This window comes from Orcinus orca, chromosome 1 (genome assembly GCF_937001465.1).
Source record: "Orcinus orca chromosome 1, mOrcOrc1.1, whole genome shotgun sequence".
Classification (NCBI taxonomy): Eukaryota; Metazoa; Chordata; class Mammalia; order Artiodactyla; family Delphinidae; genus Orcinus; species Orcinus orca.
This window is the reverse complement of record NC_064559.1, coordinates 176886291-176910402: the sequence shown is the minus strand read 5'-3', so window position 1 is coordinate 176910402 and position 24112 is coordinate 176886291. Positions and strand designations below refer to the sequence as shown.

At 50.9% G+C, this 24112-nt stretch overlaps 1 protein-coding gene and 1 long non-coding RNA gene across 5 annotated transcripts in view; one reads left to right on the top strand and one right to left on the bottom strand.

Moving 5' to 3' along the window:
- The window catches only part of ST3GAL3 (ST3 beta-galactoside alpha-2,3-sialyltransferase 3), a 236808-nt gene that overhangs the window by 198071 nt on the left and 14625 nt on the right, over positions 1–24112 (top strand). For all 3 annotated transcript variants that reach the window (XM_049694077.1, XM_004266322.4, XM_033421903.2), the window contains 4 exons: positions 10612–10706; positions 14243–14306; positions 15197–15292; positions 15567–15753. In XM_049694077.1, coding sequence (XP_049550034.1) covers positions 10612–10706; positions 14243–14306; positions 15197–15292; positions 15567–15753 — 442 coding nt within the window. The remainder of the gene's footprint in view (positions 1–10611; positions 10707–14242; positions 14307–15196; positions 15293–15566; positions 15754–24112) is intronic.
- LOC117200124 (uncharacterized) lies at positions 8523–19035 on the bottom strand. Of its 2 annotated transcripts, XR_004481560.2 has the most exons (4): positions 18582–19035; positions 15637–15737; positions 10873–12258; positions 8523–9511 (listed from the first exon to the last, which is right to left on the bottom strand). It is a non-coding gene; the product is annotated as an uncharacterized LOC117200124 (long non-coding RNA). The 2 variants fall into 2 exon arrangements; XR_004481559.2 differs by lacking the exon at positions 8523–9511 and having other exon boundaries at positions 10700–12258; positions 18582–19034.

The following is a 24112-nucleotide window of genomic DNA, read 5'->3' as shown; positions in this document are numbered from 1 at the left end:
GTGTCCTTGGGCTCTGGGTTAAGTGGCCTCTGTAGACATTCTGGCCATTGTCCAGGCTGTCACTGGGGGAGGTGTGCTTGCCTCTCGTAGCGGCTTCTCAGCTCGCCGTTCTCTCCTCGCCTCCCCACGCTCCCCTCCCCTTATCAGGAAGTCGGGCCCCTTCCCTTCCTCCTTGGTCCACTCTGGGTACAGGCTGTCAGCAGAGTCAGGGGAGCCCTGTCAGCAGGAGCCCAGGCACTGCCCCCTTGAGAGCCTCCTTCAGCGCAGGCCTCTCTGCCTGTCATACATGTCATGCATGTGGCTCCAGCCTGTCTGGACACAGATGTGGCCAAAGTCCCTAAGCAGACAGAGGGGCAGCAGATGTGGCCAAAGTCCCTAAGCAGACCAGGAGGGGTTTACTAGGAAACAGTAAGGACATCACTGGAAGCCTGGCCCTTCGGAGCAGGGAGATCAAAGTGTCCATGATGTGCCGCACAAGGCAGTCCTCAGAGCTCCGCAGGTGAGCAGAAACTCCACCTGCATTGGCCCAGGGAGATCCACACTGTGGAGCCGGTCACCCTGAGCGCTCCTCCCTCTTCCAGCCAGCAGTCAGTTATGGAGCACCTGCTCCATCCTGGCTGCGTGCCGGGGAGGGAACAGGCACATTAGTGTGCAGTCAGTGCCAGGAAGGGGCACGGAGAACCGTGGGGACCTGGAGAGGCTCCGTCAGCCCTGTGTGGCTCAGGGAAGACCCTACCTGTGCAGAGGCAGAGACGCTGGAGTTGGGCTGAAGAAGGAGCAGAAATTCAGCATGCGAATGAGAAGGGGAAGAGAATTCCAGGCAAAGGGAACAGCAAGTGGAAAGGCATGGAGGTGTTAAAGAGCCTGGCAGATTCTAGAATCTATAAGTAGTTGGATATGGCTAGAGCTTAGGGAAAGGGAGGAGAAGAGAGGGGTATCTGAGGCGGGGAGATTGACGCAGGAGAGTCAGATCACAGGGGCTTTGGAAACCAGACGAAGGAGCTTAAGCATTATCTTCTAGTAGCTGTTGTAGTCGGTAGAAATCCATGTCAAACTAATTCAAGCAAAAAGGAAATTGATTGGCTGACTTACCTGTTAAGTTCAGGGCTGAACTATCTTCAGGCCCACCCGGACTAGGACTCAGCGTCTTTCTCCCCACGTCTTGGCTCTGCTTTCCCTGGGTTTGACTGTTCTGTAGAGAGTTTCTCTGTGTAGCCACAGAAGATGGCTCCAGCGGTTCTAGGCCCAGGGGTGGCAAATTTTTTTTCTTAAAAGTCCAGATAGTGAGTATTTTCGGCTTTGCAGGCCATATATTCTCTGTCACAGCTAATCAACTCTGCCGTTATAACATTAAAGCAAACAATAGACATTAGGTAAATGAATGAGTGTGGCTGTGTTTTAATAAAACTTTATTTATACAAACAGGCAGCTGACCTCTGGGCCATGGTTTGCACAAGCACTGTTCTAGACTTACATGGTCTTTACAGCTCACTATCTCGGAGAAAAAGAGAGACTCCCATATACCCTAGTGTCCAAATATTAAATCCCAGAGAATTGGATTCATCCCACTTGGATCACGTGCCCATTGTTGAGCCAGTTACTGTGGTTCTGAGGGGTGAAGTATCTTAATTGGCCAGCCTGGACCACGCGCCCATCCCAGCAGCAGTGGTGGGGGGTCAGCTCAACTAGGACCATATGGAATAAAAAGTAGGTGCTTTACAGAAGACGCGGGGGAGGAACGCAGATATCCACTGCAAGGCGCTAACAAGAAAGAGCATGAGCTGAGTGCCCCAAGTTGCCAGTGGTGATCCACCTTGAAACTGGCCCTGACACTGCCTTGGGGCATCAGGCCAACCCTGGCTGTGCTGATGCACACCCTGCCCCGGCCTTTTCCCTCTGTGCAGAGCCCGCACCTCAGCTGCCTTATACTTACACCCAGTCAGAATGCACTCGCCCACTCAGTCCTTCCTCACGCATTGCTGCGCCTGCCTGGGTGGGACGAGAGGGCAGGTCACTGGGTGGGGGGCCAGGCTGAAGCCCCCCTGCCCTTGGCAGGTGCTTCCACCCTGGCAGCTTTAGCAGCCTCTCTGCTTGTCTCGAAGGGAGGGTTGCTTCTGGATCTCTTCTCTCCTGTGCCCTTGTCTGCACGACCCTCCTCCTTGAATACCCTTCCCACCATGCTCCAGGAGGCTCACATTTACTTGTCCTCCAAGGCTCAGCTTGGTTTTGTCATCATCTCCTTCAAGATTTTGCTATACCCCTAAGTTGGTCTGAGACCTTTATACCACTCCCTATTCCAAAACACAGGATGTGCAGACTTATTTTCTTATTGTTATTTGTTTACCTGTGTCTGCCATTAGCTCCTGAGGAGAAGGACCAAAGCTAGTTTACCTTAGGTCCCCAGCCAGCACTCAGCACGGAGCCTGACCCCGCGTAGGCAAGCAGTTGTTGGATGGGGCTGCATCCTCCAGCTCCATCTGGTCCTGCCTAAGATTGGAGCAGGCACTTCATGCTCTTGCTTGGAACGGTACTTGTTGGTTGATACCTGCTGTTTGTCTTCTCTGCCTCTTCTCGCAGGATATAGACTCACCTGCCCTGCATATTCATGACCCTTTCTCCTCAGACTTCTGCTCTCTCATGGGACCCATTCAGGTGGGTCAGCAAGAGAAGGGGCAGCAAGACATAAGCTGGACAAGGTATTGACAAAGTGCTTATCTTGTTTGCTTGGACATATACCAAGGTCTTACTGTGCAGGGCCATTTATGGTGGGGCTGCCACAGCGAGATCCCAAACAAGAACAGGTAGATTCTAGAAAACGTGTGTCCCTCTGCTTCATCCACCCCACCGCTTCCCAGAGCAGGTTCTGGAAAGGAGGATCTCTGCGGTTTGGCTTTCACCCTACTGGATGACAGTCTCACTCATTTTGGGCCAAGGCCTGTGGCTGAATCTGGCAGACTGATGTGCTGTGGCCCCTGGTCTCGGGACCCACTACTGGGCTCTGCCTTCCTCTTGTCTCCTGGGCTGCTTGGGCTCTTGTGGCCAGAAGGCTGGCCACACAACCAAACAGGCACAGATGGAGAGCTGAAACTGTGTGTTGCCCTAATCCAGCAAACCCACATCTGGAGGCACCTTTTTCTTTTTTTTTTTTTTTTGCGGTACGCGGGCCTCTCACCCCTGTGGCCTCTCCCGTTGCGGAGCACAGGCTCCGGACGTGCAGGCTCAGCGGCCATGGCTCACGGGCCCAGCCGCTCCGCGGCATGTGGGATCTTCCCGGACCGGGGCCCGAACCCGTGTCCCCTGCATCGGCAGGCGGACTCTCAACCACTGCGCCACCAGGGAAGCCTCTGGAGGCACCTTTTGCAGTTGGGATGGTGGGAACTAGGAGGAAGATCCTACTCTGTGTCTGCTGGTACCACAAAGAACTACTCCCCTCCCAGTTAGTAAGACTCAGTTAGCTTTCCTGCTGGTCTCTGGGCACAGGCTTGATGTTCTGGGCCTTAGGAAATGGTTTAGGTGGGCGAACCAGAATTGGGGACATTCACCTTCTACACTTCACCTCAGCCACACTGCTGGGCATTAAATGAACTAAGAGATCCCTTTGAGGGGTCCTGGGTTGCCCATCCTGGCTGGCAGACTGACCATCGTGCCGAGTCATCGTCCTCTCTCAGTTTGTAGACCTGTGGGCAGGGCAGCCTCATGGGTCCTGGGGTCCAGCCTTGTTATGAGAGGCACAGGGGTCAGACCCACCCTTAGCATGTACCCTCCTAGAGCCTCAGCTCTCCACATTGCTATGCTCTAGGATCCAAGAAGAAAAGACGCACAGGTCCCCGTACAACTTCTGCCTCCTCCTTCCCCTGTTCCTTCTCACGCACTCACACACACACCCTCCTGAAACCTGATCCCAAGGCTGCTTTGTATGCAGAGCTGGCGAGCTGGGGCCTGTCTGCTGGAGCCTGCCCCACCCTGCCCCACTACCCCCTTGGCCAAGGCAAGCAGGTCAGGCGTCGCACACCCCTGCTAGTCTGGCCAGTTATTCTGCACCTCAAGGGCCACCTCCACCCTGGCTGGGCCCCCAAACTGACACACTGGCCTCTGGACAGAAGCCCCTGAATTCTCTTCCAGGTGTAGCATGGGGCTCTGCCCAGACGGCCTGCAGAATTAACACAAACACACACACATACACCACCTCTACCATCACCACACCCCATTTCCTGTTGTTTATGGCCCTCCCCGCTCAGCTTCCAGGGCCTCTGCAGGCACTGAGCCACCTCCTGGGGGAAGGCTGTCCAGAGGAAGCAGCATCTGAACTTAAAGAATGAGAAGGGATTTTCCAGGCAAATAGAGAGGGAAGGGATTGGGGAATACAGGGAAGGGTGACAGGGGTACATTTCAGGCAGAGACTGCATGTGTAAATGCATGAAGACTGGCATGTTCAGGGAGCTACAAATAGTGCATGGTTGGTAGGACACAACTAGTCTCAGAGGAGTAAAATCCAGATTGCAGTAGGTCGAGGAGTGAATAGGAGATGAGGAAGTTGAGACAGAATAGCCACTGCTCTTTATCGAGGTTTTGCCGTGAAAGGATAGAGAGAGAGACTGGTAGCATGGGTACGTGGTCAGGAAAGTTTATTGAGTTTGTTTGTTCTCATGTAGGAGAGACCTGAGCTTGCTGTATGCTTAGGGGGAAACAAACAGGAGTGGACTGCATAGTGTGATGGAGAGATCAGCTTTAATGGGTCTAGGGTGGGGGAAGGAAGTAAGAAGCTGAAGGAGTTCCTATCTGATTGGCTTGGTTTTGTCTGTGAAGTGAGAAAAAAGAAGAGATATCTGCTTAGATAAAGTGGGAAAAGGATAGAGAGTTTATGGAGAGTGGAGAAGGTTTGGAATAGCTGCTGAGCAAAGGTGAGGGTCCAACTAAGGCTCAGTCCATGAATTTGTAGTGGCACCAGTCTGTGTGTGTGTGTGTTTTCTAGCAGCACTCTGAGTATATAAAGTGCAAGAGTGTAGGATTCGATTAATCTCTGATTGGGTTTTGCTTTATGGATGGGACAAAAAGACAATGGAACAAGAGGGTATAGCATCCTGGCAAGAGAGAGACTAAAGAGGTGGATGGGATTCTAACCAGGAAAGAATATAACCTGGGAATGAAGAAAACTTTTTAAACTAAAACTCAAAACCCAGAATCAATAAGGGAAAAGATTGATAAATTTGACCCTTTTTAAAAAAAATTATTTATTTATTTTTGCCTGTGTTGGGTCTTCATTGCTGCGCGCGGGCTTTCTCTAGTTTTGGCGAGCGGAGGCTACTCTTCATTGTGGTACGCTGCCTTCTCATTGCAGTGGCTTCTCTTGTTGCAGAGCAGGGCTCTAGGCGCGTGGGCTTCAGTAATTGTGGCTCGTGGGCTTAGTTGCTCCGCGGCATGTGGGATCTCCCTGGACCAGGGCGCGAACCTGTGTCCCTTGCATTAGCAGGCAGATTCTTAACCACTGCGCTACCAGGGAAGTCCCAACTTTTTTTTTTTTTTTTGCCATGCTGCACGGCCTGCTGGATCTTAGTTCCCCAACCAGAGATCAAACCTGGACCCTTGGCAGTGAAAGCGTCAAGTCCTAACCACTGGACTGCCAGGGAATTCCCTTTGACTACACTTTTTTAAAAAATCTGTTGTAAAAAAGGGGGAAAAAGAAAGCAAGAAAGGAAAACACCACAAGCCAAGTGAATAAATAAACTCAATTTATATCTCAATAGAGATATATTTGTAACCGTATCTCAGAGGGTTTATGTATTTAATATATAAAGAGCTTTAAAAAAAAAGAGAAGATTGTTAGCTAGTACTGTAGTAGTAATCATATTGTCACATATGTGTATGAAAACATGTTGTACACCTTAAACTTATACAGTGTTATATATCAGTTATAGTCAATTATATCATAATAAAGCTAGGGGAAAAAAGAAAAAACCCATAACCTTTTGGAAAAATGGGCAAGAGATATGAACAAAATTCATAGAAAAATTCACAAATGGCCCTTCCATATATAAGACAGTGTTCAATTCCACACACAGTAAAAGAAATGCAAATTAAAACCACACTGAGATACTGTTCCTCTCCTGTCAGACTGGCAAAATTGAAATGTTCGACAGTATACTCTGTTGGTGAGGCTGTGGCGAAAACGACACTGTCATTTGTTGCTGGTGGGTAATGTGAAACGGTGTGATCCTGGTGGAGGGGAGTTTGGCAATATGGAGCAAAATTATATATATGCATTTTCCCTTTGATCCAGCAAACCCACTTCTAGGAATCTATTCCAAAGATACATTGGCAAATAGAAAAGATATATGCATGAAGTTATTCACTGTAACCACTGTTAGTGGTACCTACTCTACAACAGACTGGAAACCACCCAGGGGACTGATTGAATGATATATGTACATAACCATAATGGAGTATAATCAAGTATATACCTCTACTGCTGTGCAGTAATTACCAGGATATATTGTATAGTGAAAAAAATCAAAAGGTAAAACTGTATACGTTACCTTTTTATTGAATATAGATGTATGGATAAAGAAGATGTGGTACATATATACAATGGAATATTACTCAGCCATAAAAAAGGAACAACACTGGGTCATTTGTAGAGATGTGGATGGACCTAGAGTCTGTCATACAGAGTGAAGTAAGTCAGAAAAAGAAAAACAAATACTGTATATTGACACATATTTGTGGAATCTAGAAAAATGGTACAGATGAACCTATTTACAGGGCAGGAGTAGAGACGCAGACATACAGAGCAGACATGTGGACACGGGCTGTGGGGTGTGGGATAAATTGGGAGATTGGGATTGACGTATGCGCACTGCCATGTGTAAAACAGATAGCTAGTGGGAACCTGCTATATAGCGCAGGGAGCTCAGCTCAGTGCTCTGTGGTGACCTAGATAGTTGGGATGGGGGATGGAGGGTGAGAGGGAGGTCCAAGAGGGAGGGGATATATGTATACATATAGATGATTCACTTCATTATACAGCAAAAAGTAACACAACATTGTAAAGCAACTATACCCCAATTAAAAAAAAAAAGAAGAAGAAGAAGGGACTAGGAATTCACATACACATATTATGTATTTGCTTATACCAAAAAAAAAAAAAGAGGAAAAAATAAAAACTAATAAAAATGAATACTATACAGGAATAAAAGTAACAGGAGTTGGACACAGAAATGAAAGTTTGACTTCTCTGAATGTATCTTGCTTTGTGAATTTAATTTTGGAATTCTATAGTGGTTTTTTTTGTTTGTTTGTTTGTTTTTTGTGGTATGCGGGCCTCTCACTGTTGTGGCCTCTCCCGTTGTGGAGCACAGACTCCGGACGCACAGGCTCAGCGGCCATGGCTCACAGGCCCAGCCGCTCCACGGCATGTGGGATCTTCCCGAACCGGGGCACGAACCCGTGTCCCCTGAATCGGCAGGCGGACTCTCAACCACTGCGCCACCAGGGAAGCCCTATAGTTTTATATCATCATAAAACAAAGTTAAATTAATATGAGGGGTAAGCAAACTCTAGAAGCAAAAACAGAATGAAACAAATGAACTTAACTATGTATTGCTGACAAAGTAAACTCAGCAGGATTATTCCAAAATAATTCTGCAAAAGCAAAGTAATTTATCTGTATTTCTCTGGGGGGTATTCCCTAAATAATTTTTAGTAATGGTAGTATTAGTAATAATACTGGTGTTTTTATTCTGAAACTATTCTACATATTTTATATATGTATCTATATGTGTGGATATATTAGGATAAAGCAAATAATTATGTTACTATCACTATAAACAAGGATATCAGCTTACGAGAAAAGAGATATAAATATAAAATCAAATGGTTTCAGGGTATTTTTCCATTTGTGTATCCTTGTACATTTGATTTTGGGAAGTCATTTTTAATCAGGTTACCAGCCGCTTATGGTTCTTGTTCTGTCCATTTGCATAGCAATATTTTCATAATATTATAAAGTGAAAAAAGTAGTCTACAGCACAATCTAAAAAATAATATGGGAAAAGGAAAGTCAGTATGGATATATACCAAAGGTTAATTGTCTCTGTGTTGTAGGATTATGAGTATTTTTTACGTGTGTGTGTGTGTGTGTGTGTGCGCGCGCCTATCTGTATTTTTTTCCAAAATTAACACTTTATAAGCGCCAAAAATGAGGCGTTTTTAAAAATTTTATTTATTTTATTTATTTATTTTTGGCTGTGTTGGGTCTTTGTAGCTGCGTGTGGGTTTTCTCTAGTTGTGACAAGTGGGGGCTACTCTTCCTTGTGGTGCACAGGCTTCTCATTGCGGTGGCTTCTCGTTGCGGAGCATGGGCTTTAGGCATGCAGGCTTCAGTAGTTGTGGCACACGGGCTCAGTAGTTGTGGCTTGCGGGCTCTAGAGCGCAGGCTCAGTAGTTGTGGCGCACGGGCTTAGTTGCTCCATGGCATGTGGGATCTTCCTGGACCAGGGCTTGAATCCGTGTCCTCTGCATTGGCAGGCGGATTCTTTTTTTTTTTTTTTTTTTTTTTTTTTTTGCGGTACGCGGGCCTCTCACTGCTGTGGCCTCTCCCGTTGCGGAGCACAGGCTCCAGATGTGCAGGCTCAGCGGCCATGGCTCATGGGCCCAGCTGCTCCACGGCATGTGGGATCTTCCCGGACCGGGGCACGAACCTGTGTCCCCTGCATCGGCAGGCGGACTCTCAACCACTGCGCCACCAGGGAAGCCCAGGCAAGCAGATTCTTAACCACTGTGCCACCAGGGAAGCCCAATAAGGGGTGGGGGGGGGGTTAAGTAAAAATTAATATAATGAACTTTCTCATCAGCTGAAAGATGGAGGAAGAGAGAAGACAAGGAAAAAATGTGTTGAGACCATTTGGCTAGATCTTAGGAGATTTTGCTAGCATATGACATGCAGTACCTATTGGGAGGCAGATAAAATCATGTCCATGCCTGACTGAGAAACTGCAAAACTTTCATAAGCTCAGTCCTGACACAGGAGAGGTTCTTGCCCCAGGCTTATCCAGGTACCTTGTGGACTCTGGTCAGAATCCTCGGGGCCTCTGGTAAAACATCAAATGTATTAATTCACTTAGATTATGTGTACTAGGTATGAGAAACATGAGTGACCCTTCTACACAGAGGAGAAGTGTGCTAACTCAGAAGGCCAGAAGAAGCGGCTGTGCGGGAATAGCCCTCCCACGCTATCACGTGTTGACAGTTTCTTCCTAGCAGCAAGGGATGGGGAGGGAGCAGCACTGAAAGTTTTCTGCCTCTTTCAAGTTCACTTCAAAACCTCTAGTAATGATAGACCTCCAAGTGATTAGTGCTGTTATTCCCCCTGGTCTGGTGATTGTAATGGTGTTAGTGATGATGGGAATGAGAAATGGATGCTGAGGTTAGAGTTCATTGGGGGACGGTGAGTTCCAGCTTCTGGGCTGGGAGGGCCCCTCCTCCAGTCTTCAGTTTTTCAGTGGGCTGATTCAGGCTGTTAGAAACAAGAGTCAGCCATAGAGGCCTAGGCCTCCACACCTTCGTTCTCAGCCAGGAAGGCCCTAAGCACACCCCACAACAAGGTCAACACACAGGAAGTGACCAGGTGCTGGCCATCTCCCGGGCTGCTAGGTTACCTGAAAGGTCTCAAAATCAGGGTGCTAGGTTCCAAGTGAAATCGTGCTGTCCCAGCATCTCTGAAGAGCTTGGTTCCTCCTGTCCCTTCTCACTCTGCCCTCACTTCCTTCTGCAACCCTCTGATGCCATCCCCCACCCCCCCGCCTCCCCCCTGCCCTGCCACTCCTCGGTTTCCCAAGAAGAGCAAGGCTTGCCTTTTCTCTCCACAACTTGGCATCACCGCATGACTCCTTCTCTCCCCCTTTTCCCTCCCATCTTTCCTCCAGACCAAAACTCCCCCTACCCGTAAACTCCTTGTCCCTCCGCCACCTCCTGTGGAGCTTGGCGTTCTCTCCGTCCTCCTCTCTGCCAGCAAAAGTGCTCAGGCTTCTGCTTGTCTGAAGCCTCCCCGCTGCAGGATACTGTGATTTTTTTTCTTCTGTCAAACCTCTAACTCCTATGACTGTTCACCTGCTTTGCCCTCTCACCGTGAATTCTCCTTCCTCCTCACCCTGGGTGGTCCACCTCCCAGAATTCTCTCCCAAATTCTGTCTCTCTGCACGGGCTGCATTTTGGGGTATTTTTCTGCTCACTGGACAGCGTCTCATCTCCGTGTTCCCAGATTGCAGGAACAGCGTGGGCAGCAGTGACTATTTGATGGATGCGCACGTGGCTAACCTCCCAGGGAGCTTCTCGCTCTGAGATGCTGATCCTGCTGTGCGCATCTTGCCTCTCCACTCCTACAGCTGGCCCCATAAGGACTGGCCAGGCCTGCTCCTCCACACTCAGGCTCCACTGAACCGGATCTGTCAGACCCCGCACAGCAGCTACCCAGTGTGCAGGCTGGATTGGGGAGGAGATGCTGGCACATGGAGGATGGCTTCTGGCGGACCCACAGCCAAGGCAGATGGACAGAAAGCCACTTAGCACTGCAGCCCAGTGCACTTTGGGACTCTCAACAGCCCTGTTGTGTTCCAGGTTCTCCAAGCCAGCACCCATGTTCCTGGATGACTCCTTCCGCAAGTGGGCTAGGATCCGGGAATTTGTGCCGCCTTTTGGGATCAAAGGTCAAGGTATGTTGGGAACCCTGCCCCACTTTACATTAACATCTCATCCCCCAAGCTACCTCCCCAGTGTCAGGACAGGGCTGTACCCTCAGAAGTCTCCCTGCTGGGAATCCACCCCTCTCAACAATGCCCTACCTTCTCTCCCTCTTTCCTGTCCTTCCTTTTTTCTTACTTCTTTAGTGGAATGTTTACTCAGAAACCACCACTTTGCGGGGGGCTAGGTACACAACCGTGGAGTAGACAGATGTGGTTCCTCTCCTCAAAAAGTTCCAGTCTAATGCAGACACAGGTACTTGGAGTGCAGTAAGGACTCTGATGAGGGAAGAACACTGTGCTGTGAGATCACACAAAACGGGTGCCAGAGACAGCAGTGCTAGAGGACTAGATATGAGGGGGGAAATCCCAGAGAAAATAGAGGCCATCCAGACGGCTGCCCCCAGGGCCCTCCATCATCCCCTTCTGATTTTTTTCACCTTAACCTAGCCTCCCCTCCAGTCCTTTTTTATCCTGTCCAAGGCTAACCTTTCCCCCTATACTCTCAGAACTGTCCCCTTCTATTGCCTCAAGGACCTCACCCATGCAGTTCCTGACATAAGACTTTCCCATCCCTGAGAGTTTTACAGTTCTCTTTCCGTGTCAAGTTACTGCCCTATTTCATGGCATGGTAGAGTTTCAGCTTTAGCGTCAGACATAGAAGGCTCCGGTCGCAGTACTACCTCTTTATTAGCTGTGACCATGGACAAGTTACTAACATGTTTTGCTTTAGTTTCTTCATCAGTTAAATGGAGAGAATAATACCACTGTATTAGGTTGTGGTCAGAATTAAATAAGATAACGGTTAAAGGGGTGATATCATTTGGCCAGCAGACTCAAGAACGCCTGAACCCTCTACTTAGCTGGCCCACCCCTCCCTGAAAAAAAGACAGTGGCCAGCAAAAGGATACTCTTGAACTGGAGCTTTGACCTTCAGCCTCCAAGGACAAATCTCATGGGTTGGGTTGAACCCCATGAAGAACTCCTTTTTCATGGGTGCAGGTAGCCAAGCAGCCTAACTTTTCTCCTAAATCCTCACTCAAGATTCGGATCCTGCTAAGCCATGAAGGGCAGGAAAGCCCGATACACAGCCCACCATCCAGCAAGAAAAAGCACCCCACACTTTATGACCATTCTGCTCAGGTTCCCCTCCTAGAAAACAAAAGCCCAGTCCACACCCTTGGCCTTGGCCAGTGAGCAGCAGTACGCTTTTCCTTAGACGTGAAATTGGAGGCGGGAAAAGGAAGGGATCTGTGACCTTCCCCGAGGCCCACCATGAAGTGTATCTGAAGGCACTTAGTACAGAACATTTCCTTCAAGGTTTGTTTCCTTACGCTTTCTCATGCGACTTCTAGAAAGATTGCCCGTGCCAACTGTCTCCTCTTACTCACCATTTACTCTTGAAGAATATCTTCTCCCCTCACCACTTCAGTGAAACTGCTCAGTGCCCCCAGGAGATCCAAAGGATGCTTTTCATTCCCTAACTTGACATCTTGGCTGCATCTGACAGTGTCGTCCAGTCCATCTTTTAAAAAAAATTATGAGGTTGCTGTGTTTAATTTCAGAGGCATCCTTTCTTTACATGAAGTATTTCAGGCATATAAAAAAGCATAAAAAATAATATAATGAGCACCCACGTACTCTCGTACCCAGCTTCGGAAATAAAACGTGAGATACGACTCAAGCTCTGTGTAGCCCGTCCCCCTCCGTTCCCCGCCTTCTCCAGGAGACCAGTATCCTGGTTGTCATTCCATGCCTGTTTATATATTTCTACAGCATATTTATATATCTGTTTAAAACACGGCATGGATGGGCTTCCCTGGTGGCGCAGTGGTTGAGAGTCCGCCTGCCGATGCAGGGGACACGGGTTCGTGCCCCGGTCCAAAAAAAATATATATATATATGGCATGGTTTTTGCACTTTACAAGCAGTATCGTATATCGTACTTGTGTGTGTGTATTTTTCAAATTGATTTTTTTGCTTACGCTTTTCAGATGTATCTGTATTGGCACACATAACTCTAGGTCACTGATTTTGCAACTGCTGTGTAGTATTCCATGTACCACATTTAATCTATTTTCCTTCGGTGGACTTTTTTTTTTTTTTTTTTTTTTTTTTCGGTATGAGGGCCTCTCACTGTTGTGGCCTCTCCCGTTGCGGAGCACAGGCTCCGGACGCACAGGCTCAGCGAACATGGCTCACGGGCCCAGCCGTTCCACGGCATGTGGGATCTTCCCGGACCGGGGCACGAACCCGTGTCCCCTGCATCGGCAGGCGGACTCTCAACCACTGCGCCACCAGGGAAGCCCTCCTTCGGTGGACTTTTAGGTTGCCTCCAACATTTCGCTATTACCAACAGTTCTGCAATGAACATTCTTGTACAAGTCTCCTTAAACAAATGTGTGAGTTTTCTGATGCTCTCCACCTAGGAGTAGAGTTGCAAGATTTTAGTCTATGCACAGCTACATCTTTACTTGATATTAAGATGCTTTTCACTGTGATTGTACCGACTTACTTATCTTTAGGTCTTTATGTACATTACCTTTTTGTCTTCCTAACAATTCTACACAGCAGGAATTACCATCTTCATTTGGAAGATGAGGAAACTAAAGCTCAAAGAACGTAAGCGATTTATCGAAGGTCACAGAGCTCATAAGCAGCAGAGCCAGGATTTGAGTCCGAGGCTGATACCATTATCTGTTATATTATAATGCTCTCATTATACCAGAGTTTGAAAGGAGAGCAGTCATCATTGCCAAAACCAGAGAGAGGTCAAGAAGAATGAGGTCTGAATATGGTCACAGGATCTGAGAGCACAGAGGTCACGGGGCCCTTGCTGAGGGGCAGCCTGAGCGGAGTGCAGGTGGGCAGATGCCAGGCCACAGGGCTTGAAGAGGTAAGGAGGTAGAGACAGCCTGGCAAGAACAGGATTAGAGGTCAGCAGTGTTAGAGGGAGGAAGGGAGGGGAAGATGGTATCAGAAAATGAGGCGGAGTGGCCTGGCCCGGGGAGCTGGCTGGGAGCACTCTAGCTCTTCACCACTGGTTGGCTCCTTGTTTGCTTCCTGGTGTCTGCTTGGTGGAGGCACAGAAGTGAGCACATGGTCTCTGCCTCTGACTGGCATTGCCATTCTGGGGGACACTGAGATGCCCCAGCTGCCAGGCAAGGCCCACGCCTGGGGGCGCATGTCCCAGGGCCTGACGGCAGAGCCTCCGACAGCCAGCTGAGACTGCCAGGGAAGGGCCAGGGAAGCCTGAGGAAGGAGCTGTGCGCGGGTGCCGGGGGCTGGCTCCAGGCAGAGATGTGTGTGCCGCCTCTTCTCCTGCCTCCATCTCCTATCTCAGGGAGAAAGTTAGGCCAGTGGCCCAGCCTTGTGTCCGGAGCTCCCTCCCCAACCTTCACGTCCACCCTAGCCCCAGGACCACGTGCCTTCAAATCGGCTCATCAGCAAACATCTCATGGGAACCCTTAAGTGACCCTCTAACAGTTGCCTCCCTCCTCTGTCCACAGATAATCTGATCAAAGCCATCTTGTCCGTCACCAAAGAGTACCGCCTGACCCCTGCCTTGGACAGGTGAGCCACTCGCTGCCCAGTATCCTGCGCCTCGGCTGCCCAGCGTGTGCAGAGGGGCTGAGGCCCAGCTGGCCTTCCCTGGACCTGGGCAGATTCTCCAGCACACCCACACACCCACACACGCATACACACTGGGGTGGGTGAGCAGGGAAGTGGGGCCACCGCACTGGACTGGCCACCCCCGTGGGCTATAAGCAGTTGGCAGGACATCTCAGTCCTCAGGCAGCAGAGATCTGAGGGTAAGAACTGAACGTCCTGGGCTGGGATCAGCTCAGCACTGGGACTGAGTGGCTGGGTGCTGGGGCAGCTGAAGGGGCTTAAATCCAGGAGGCAGTGACAGCTCTGAAGCCAACAGACCCTAGGTGGGGGAAGCCCCAGGGTCAGAGGTGCGAGAAGCAAAGTGAGTAGGGTTCTCAGCTGGCTACTGGGTGCATGGGGGCTTCTGAGTTAAAAATAAGTCCAGCCTTGAGTCTGGAGCCTCCAGGCTCATTCCTCTGTTCTTGCTTCTCTAGCGTAGCCCTCAAGCTCAGCCCACTTTTCCCTCTCCTCTGAAGGCGGCCCAAACCCACTAACCCTTGGGGAGTCTTTAACCCAGAATGCCATCTTACCAGAGCTCCTTCCTCACCACCCCAGAGCTAGTGCCCAAGCCCCTTCCACACCCATGTTTCCCTGGAGAAGTGTCAGGGACCAGGGGTATCTGAGAGCCCTGAGTGGCCCAGCTCTCCGCAGCGTGGTTCCGGCCTCTCAGAAATGCTGCCAGAACCTCACTGGTCTGCCTCCTCTGTCCCAGCCCGTGCCTGGTCAAGGGCATGGGGTCAGGGGCCAAAGGGGCAGGGGGAGAGGAGACCTGGTGGACAGCTCTCCAGAGGTCTCTGCGTCTGTCCCCTCAGCCTCAGCTGCCGCCGCTGCATCATCGTGGGCAATGGAGGTGTCCTTGCCAACAAGTCTCTGGGGTCACGAATTGATGACTACGACATTGTGGTCAGGTGAGCTCCTCAAAGCAGTGCCTCAGGCACCTTCATGTCCTGGTCCCTGAGCCCACTGAGAACTGTCTGTCCATCTGGCCCATTGGGCTGGAGGTCAGTAGAAGCCTCAAGAAGAACCCTGGGTTGGAGGGCTTTGGAACGGAAAGCCCAAGGCCTGGGCTCCCTGTCCTCTGCATCTGGGGTATTCTGGGGTCATGGTGCCTCCCCACACGCAGGCCTACAGACCACATGCAGTGAGCCCAAGGCAGTCTCTGACTGGGCCCACTCTCTGCAGACTGAACTCAGCACCAGTGAAAGGCTTTGAGAAGGACGTGGGCAGCAAGACTACGCTGCGCATCACCTACCCTGAGGGTGCCATGCAGCGGCCCGAGCAATACGAACGGGATTCTCTCTTTGTCCTCGCTGGCTTCAAGTGGCAGGACTTCAAGTGGTTGAAGTACATCGTCTACAAGGAGAGAGTGGTGAGCTCCCTGTGCCGCAGCTCCTTCCCCTCTTGCCCTGGCCCTGCCCAGCTTCCCAGTCAGCCCCCTTTCCCTGAACCAGGCAGAGAACAAGTAGGAACCTTTCAAAAGAGGCATCAAGGACCCAGATGCAACCAGGGGGCAGAGAGGCCAGGAGATGCCAAGGCCACTGGCCAGACTCCTGGAGCTGCTGTGCCTGCTATCTGCTACCTGCCTCCAGAGACCCAGGCTGCAGGTCCCTCCTCAGCCTTCGCTAGCCAGACCCCAGGTGCCTCCTCAGCAGACCCTGTGGGCCCTTCCCTGGCCTCAGCCCCCCGGTATGGAAAGCTGTCACCCGGCTAGACCCAGCTTTACTGCTGATCTTCACAACCCCCGCCCTCACTTTCTACTTGCCCCCCAGGTCCCTCTTACCCTCTGTGAGGTCTCTCTAACTGTGGTCGTGTGGGTCCCCCCTCATTCCCAGCCAGGGGAAGAAGGCCTTATTTGGACCCTGGGGCCATTCCACAGGGATAGCAGACCCCTCAGCTTGAGGGTGCCAGTTCCCAAACCTGTAAGTCCTGACCTCTCTCCACTCTGTGCTTGTACCACTGACTCGTGGTTGTGTCCCCAACCTGCCATTGAGTCTGGTTCCACTGTGGGAATGGCCAGGTTCTGTACTTATTGGTCTAGGCAGACAAGGGTCTGGGCCCGTTTCTAAGAGAGCTTATACGGCCAAGTAGGGTCAGACTGCTCCTTACTGGACCACCCAGTGAGGCCCCTCCTGAGTCCTCTGTCTCTCAGCCCTGGGCCAACTTGTCCAGGCTCCTTCCCCCTCTCCCCTCAACCAGCTGTCACCAGCCACCCCAGGGGAGGGGCGCTGCAGAGTTCAGGCCATTCATCTTCCAACACCCAAGCCTCTTACAGAGGAGAATGATGACAGACAGCGCTCCACCTACAGTGAGCAGCTAGTTGTTCTTCCTGGAGGTTTAGAGGAGAGCTGGGGGGCTGGAACAGCTCCTCCTGCCTATGGACGTCTCAGTGCAATTTGGTTTAACTCCACAGCCTTTTCCCAGGCAAGGCCAAGTGCAGGCAGTGTCAAGTAGGTAGCAAGCGAGAGCGAAGACAGAAGTCAGGTCCAGAAATTCAGGTAGGTGGGCCAGTGGGGAAAGGGGAGCCCATCTCAGAGCCAGGCTGAATGTGGCAGCCAGCGTCCCCAGAGGGGAGGAAAGGGTTTGACCTTAGCCAGCCCCAGCGGCGAGCAAACCAGCTGCCCATGCACAGTAGGCGGCGTGCGGGGGCTGAGGGGGCACCCCTCCGTTTTCAGAACCCTAGGACCTGAGCATCTAGTGTCCTCAGAGCCCTTCTCTTTGTCTTGAAGGCAAGAGAATTGGGATCACAGGTAGGCACCTTTAAGGGAGAAATGGGAGGAAATTGGGTCTGCCCTGGGGAACCCCAGAGAGCCTGTGGGCTGCTTCCTCACCCTGCCTTCTGCCCATCTTCCCACCCCCTCCTGGCATATCCTTTCCTCTGCTCATCGACACCTGTCAAAGGAGCTCCTGGAGGGCAGGGCCCTGATCCCCTTTGCTTTTCTCACCCCTCAATGCCCAGCCACCACAAATGATCTGGAATTGGCTCAAACACCAGATCCTGCTTCTTGCTGGGCACACTGGGATAGGACAGGCGACCCATATCAGGAGGCCGGGCCAAAGGGTGGGTCAGGGCCAGCCAGGTGGGTGTTGTCACATGATCCTTCCAAGAACATCAAGGACAGTTAATTCAAGACTCTTACAAGTCATCCAAGGGAGTCTGGAAAGAAAGAAGAAAAGGAAGGAAGCCAACTAGAGTTGGAAGACTCAGGCCACTCAGGGAGCAGACAGCAGGGCCTCACTTCTCCCCGAAAGACTCAGGACCTTACTGCCTGGCCTGGCCTTGGTGGCAGGCCTGTTCAAGGAACTAACTGGAGCAGCTGGGATGAAGAGGTGTGGGCCGTGCTCAGGCACACGCTCATTGTGCCGATGTCTGTGTCCTCGCGGCCATGCCCAGGGATCTAGGACCAGCCCCGTGGTCCTTGGTGAGGACTCCTTCCCAGGGTTGGGAGATGTGAGTGGAAAGGGGAGAGAGGAGCTGGGAAGGAGTCCTCTGAAGTTCATGAGGCTTCCTTGACTCCAAAGTCAAAGATAATTGGGGCCTTTAGAGTGAGCTGCCAGAGGAAAACCAGTGATGCCCACGGCCTCGCCCGAGTGGGCCGGCCCAGGCCCTTTTGGTTACCCTGGAAGCCTCTTTAGTGCCCTCCTCCACCCCAAGCCCAGGGCTAATGCCTTCGCAGGACCTCTCCCATGCCCTGCTTCACTTCTCTGGCATCGGAGACCCAGGTAAATGTGGGAGAGGCTGCTTCTCCAGGCCCCCTCCTGTCTGGTGCCCAGCTGCAGGCTTGCCCTGCTCCTGCAGTTATGTTTCTAACCATGCAGCCCCTGGGCTACTGGAGAGCCCTCTGCACCTGTCTGGAGCCTCACCTGCAGAATTCTGGCAGGAGGCAGCTCTGTGTTTGGGAGCCAAGGCCTAGCTGGGCAGGGCTGGGACAGGTATTAGGCCTCAGTCAGGGCCGCTGCCTGCCGCTCGCTATGTGAGCAGTCGCTCACTGCCTGTGTAACTTCCTGATTCCCAGGAGTCCTGACAGGGTATGAGAAAGGGAAAGATATAGGAAAGGAAGACCAAACAGCCCCAAAACAGCCTGTGCTAGAGCTGACCATGCTTTCTTCATCCACATGGGAGCTGTCCTCTTCACCATTTGTGGCTGTTTGATTTCCTGATTCGCTGGGCAGTAGCACAGCTAACTCTAAACAAGTTACCTCTAAAGGCCCTTTATCTCTCAGATCCCAGGAGGCCAAGTCATCAAGCAGGTGGAGGAGTTCCCAGCAGGCCTCGGGGCAGCTCAGAGGAGCACCAGCGGACTGTTGAGCGGGGAAGCTGAGGTCAGGGGGAGGGGAGGAGCTGGGGACACGGAGATGCAGGTATATGTGGGCCATGGAGGGAGGGGCGGCCTCCAGCTCTTGTGAAGTTCTTCTCAGAGGCACATCTGGCTCCACCCCTCCACGCGCTTACTCATTTGCCAGGCATCGTCAGGTGTTCTCTGTGCTGTCACTGTGCTGCTCCCTGGAAACAGAAAGTCACTCAGTCTCATGGGAGAGACAGTCCCCGAACTAGTTATAATGCAGTGTAGTAGGGGCTGTGCCCTCAGCATCCTCCTCCTGGCGTTTGATGAAGGCTGGAGACGCCCTGTCTGTGGTCCTGAGGACGGAGCCCTGGGACCTGGAGAGGACGGGACATGTGAGAGGCAGAGCTTCTCGTGCTGTGTCCGCTGCCTCTACCAGACACCCCACCGGGCCCCAGGATGCTGCTGACCCAGCACTTCAGAGCCCCGGGGAGCTGCCTTCCCAATCGTCTTGTCCTCACTTGGGAAACCCCGGAAAGCTGGCCTCACTGCTGAGTGGCCTCTGGGCCTGAGGCCTGGGCTGAGTTGGTGGGTGTGGTTCCAACCCAGCAGGCGGGGAGGAGAGGACAAGGGCTAGGGGTTGGCCCCTGGACAGCCTTGACCCAGGCCTGACCTTGCAGCTTTTGTTCACTCCTTGGGGAAGGCGGAGGGATCTAAGAGGCCGGCCAGGGCCCCACTTCACACCCAGGGGGACCGGGCCCTTGAATCTGAGAGACAACGGTGGTTGAAGAGGAGAAAGCAGCTTAGGCCTTGGAGTCATACAGACTCCGGTTTAAATTTAGACCCTGTCACTTGTTAGCTGGGTTCTTAGACAAATCACCTAGGCCCCTTAGACTTCATAAAACAGGAGTAGTACTACCCATCTTTCAGGGTTGGTTTAAAAGTAAAACAAGATGAAGTATAGAAGCACCTAGCATAGTGCTTGACACTTAGTAAGTTCTGTCTGTGGCAATTATGAGTACTATTTATTATTTTATTATTATTATTGGTGGTGGTGCTATTAGAAAAGCCCAGTTGCGCTAGGGAGTGAAGTCTTTGTCTAGACTGTAGGGCCTGACCTAGGAAGTAACCTAAAAGCGGGGGTCAGAGGCCAGGCCTAGAGGAAGGAGAGACATGGACCACCTGGTGAAAGGCCGCAGGGTTGGGCTAGCAATCTAGCACAAGGCAAATGGCCACCAGGTCCCCGCATGTGAGGCCTTATTGGACCAGGCCTGAGACAGGGCCTGAACATCCATCTGCACCTAAACCTGTGCTCTGTCCAGGCCTGAGAGGGAGGCGGAGCCTTAGGATGGGCTCTGCCTAGCAGGAGCTCGGTGTGGACACAACCTTGCCTCTGGGGAGACTCCGTGCAGGGCACCTGGAAAGCATGGTGAGGCTGGCAGACACCGTTGCCTCCTACTGCTTGACGAGGCCTCTGCCGAGCCAGCTCGGTGCTGCGCACCCCACAGTCTCCCTTCCAGACCTCTGAGACAAGCTCTCCTGGATACCATTTCCTTTGCAGCCATGGCCAGTGGACACAGCTCTTTTTCACAGATCCATTATCCCCTGTGAGGGCCAGGAAGACTCCCTGCACATTCCCCCTCCTGCATCCTGCCCATCGCTCCTCCCCCACGAGGAAAGATGCTCAGGGACGGGGGCTCACGTCATCATCCCCTGTGCTCCTCTTCATCACTGTCATCCAGAGCCTCTTGCTTACTTACCTCACGATCCCTGTCATTATTCCTCCTCTTCCTCCTTCCACCATCCTCATCATAGATGTCATTTAAGATCTTCAGTTTGCCAGCTTTCTTTGAATTCCTTTATTCAGTTTTCACCATGACCCTGTTAGATAGATACTATTATGATCCCCATCTCGGGGTTTAGGAAACTGAGGCACAGAGAGGATGAGTTACTTGCTAAGATCACACAACTAGTTAAGTGGTAGAGGTGAACTCAGACCCAGCTCTGGATGCCATCTCCTCCCACCTTCTCAGGAACTGTCTATTTTCACTGATCGCTTTTCTTACCTCTTTACTGGATCTTCCTCTCACATCTACAAATTTGTTCAGCTATTTTTTTTTTTCATTTCTCTCACCTCAAAAATGAAAGCCCCAGGGACTTCCCTGGCAGTCCAGTGGTTAAGACTCCACGCTTCCACTGCAGGGGGCACGGGTTCAATCCCTGGTCGGGAAACTAAGATCCCACATGCCACGACGCAGCAAAAAAAAAAAGAAAGAAAGCCCCCTCTTCAGCTGGTATTCACCCTTTCTCCTTCCCTTCTTTTTCAAGTTTCTGGGAAGAGTCATCAGCTGTCCACGATACGTATCTCCACGTTTTCCCCCTTCTGTTTCTCAACGCTCTCCACTCTGCCTTCCAAACCTATCCTCTATGGCAGTGACCTTCTGATTCTAAATCCAGTGGACTCAACCTTGCCTCACTTTAAAGGAACGACTTGTCAGCACATATTCAGTGAGCATTTACAGTGTACCGTACGCAACGGTAAGTTCTAGGGAGAGTCCTCGATTCTTACAAACTCATGGCTCAAATCTTGGGAAGCAGGCTCAATTCTTCCATCTCCTCTGCCTTCTCTATTCAGTCATTCAGCCTCCAGATCTGTGGTTCTCCCTTTTAAAAATGTCTTCCTTGGATTATTTCAGCAGCTTCCTATCTCCCTGCATCCAATCAGGCCTCCCTCCAATCCATTCTCCACACCTGTATCCAAAAGACTCATCCTAAAGTGATGATTGGTTCATCTGGTTGGTTCATTCTCCTGCTTAATGGGTCCCCGTTGTCCAAACGCAGCAGTTCTCAGAGTGCTTTCTCCTTTCCAGAAGCATCAGTATCACCTGGAAACTTGTCAGAAATGCATTTGGGGACTCCACCTTAGGCTGTGAATGAGAAGCTCTGGGGTGGGCCCAGCAGTCTGTTTAATGGCCCTCCAGGTGGTTTGGATACAGGCTCAAGTGTGAGAACCACTGGCCTGCAGGGTAAAATTCCAACTCCATGGCATAGCGCTCCATGCTCTGGGCCCTCCAACCCCTTCCTTGTCCTGACTGCTCCTTCTTGCACCCAAAATTACTCTCCACTCTGCCCATACCAAAGTCTATGCCCATTTCACACCTCCATGTTTTATCTGCTTCCCTTCCCAAGGCTGTATTAGATGTTCCTCTTCTGAGCTCCCAAGACACTCATCACTCTGTTATGCATAAGGGTTCTCTTATGCATCAACTCTTATAAGCCCCTGGAGGGCAGGGACTGTCCTGTTTATCTCTGTAAGCCCATCACCGCCTGCAGTGTTGTGTTTGAGACAGAGTTGGCACGCGTAAACGAATAAATAACTGTGGACACTGAGACCCAGAGGAAGGCAGGAACTTGGGGCAGAGTCAGGATCCCAACCCAGATCTTCTGACTCTCAGTGGGGGCTCTTTCCTCACAAGTAGGCCACCTCCCTCCTCTGTTGCCCCAGAGATCATTCTTTTAGATTCGGACCCTTGCGTCCTTTTGCTCCCCTCTTGCCTCTCCTGGGCACCTCTCTCCTCTTAGCCATGTTTGATCTTCTTTCTGAGGTTCCGAGATCATTCTCCTTGATAAAAAAAAAGTGAAAACTGAACAGTCCCTGGCCTCTGCCTCGTTCAGTTGTCTGTTGATATCACACAGCCGGCCCCAAATCGACTCCTCTTCTTGTTCATTGCTTTTTCCAAATATAGCTTTCAAAAAGGTTTTTGACCCTCTCCTCATAGCATGCATCAAAATAAATTCCAAATGGACTAAAAAGTAAAATATAAAAATACAGCCAAAGGAAAGTAGTACTTTTGAAGAAAGTAGAATAGAAATCACAGCCCTAGAGGGAAGAGAACTTTCAAGGGACAGAAGTGCTAGGAAAAATCAGATTTGATAATATATGAACACTTTAAACAACAACCAAAAAAGACTGGATACCACAAAACTTTGAAAAGTATGTTTAGGAAATATGACAAATGGTTATCATCATGAAAGTTGACAGGAAAGCCATTAGGACCCCAGCAGTTAATGAGCAGGAGACTGAACCGATCACACAGAAGGCAATATAACTAGTAAACAACAGAAACATGTTTAACCTTCCTGGCAGTCAGAAAATTCACGTGAAGGCGACAGGATGCCAGTTATCACCTATCATGTCTTCAGAGAATGTGTTTAAATTATAATACGTGATTCTGGCCAGAGTGCAGTGAGAGGTGCTCTCAAAGGCTACGAGTCAGAGTGTAATTGGGGACAAGCTTTTTGGAAAGGAAATGACACTTGGCACCAGGAGCCATCACCCAAGGGAAGGAAAAATCTGCCTACAAAGATTTTTATTATAGTGTTATTTATAATGGCCAAACTCAAATATAACCTAAGGGGTTTATTATGAAAAGTATGGTTCAACCAGCATACGGAGTCTAAAGGAGCAGCCCAGTGACCCTGCAGAGGCTGCGGGCACCTGGACCAGCCAGCACAGCTGCTCCCACTCTTGCTCCTTTGGCGTGGGTGGGGCCGCTGAAACAGCACTGGATTCAGTACCAGGAACGGATGCCTCTGCCTCAGGCCCCGTCTCTGAGTTTCATTTTCCTCTTCTGTACAATGGGGATGGTGAAAACTTCTCGGGGTTGCTCCCAGATACACTGCTGCAAGGAGCCGCTGGGACAGTGCACTGACAGCCCCTGGCACACTGTGCTCGCTGCAGTGGCGAGCACCTGTTGAGAAGGTCAGTGCTTGCCTTGCTGAGCCCCTCTTCAGGGCTCAGAGGGAAATGCCCACCCCACTCACATCCTCCCCTGCTAGACCATCCCCAGGTACTGGAGACCTCAGAATTTCTTGCCCCAGCAGTGCCAAGTCCACTTCTGTCCTCTTGAGGGTAGAACACACCTCCCTGTGCAGACTCCAAAGTCCAAGGAGGGATGTTTGCAGAGGCTGTAAGCCGAACTTGGATGTCTAAGCTGGGCAGTCCGCACACGTGTGCACAGTACTTCCCACAGCGTGAGATGGGACCAGGATGGGAAGGGAAGGGGAGGGCAGGCTGGGGCTAGCTCTCCCTACACCATGGGCCAGCACGGGTCTCCAGGAGTCAGAATTCTCAATTCAAACCTGGCCTTCCAGATGGTTTTTCAGGGGAGGATAGAATATATTTAACAGCTTGATACCATCACTGTCACTGTCACATATTTGGAATCTAAAACTTAGATATGTGGTATGTGGACATCCATTTGTAATTTTGTCCCTAGCCCCACAAATCTTAGGGGTTTGAGCCTTGACGGACATGGTGGCAATGGCTGGAGGTGAGGCTGGGTAGACAGGGGACAGACGGTGAAGGGTCTTGTTAGCCAAAGTCACATCAAGGAGCTTGGACTTTGTCCTGTGGACTAACAATAGCAGAAGCTAACGAGCTGCCTT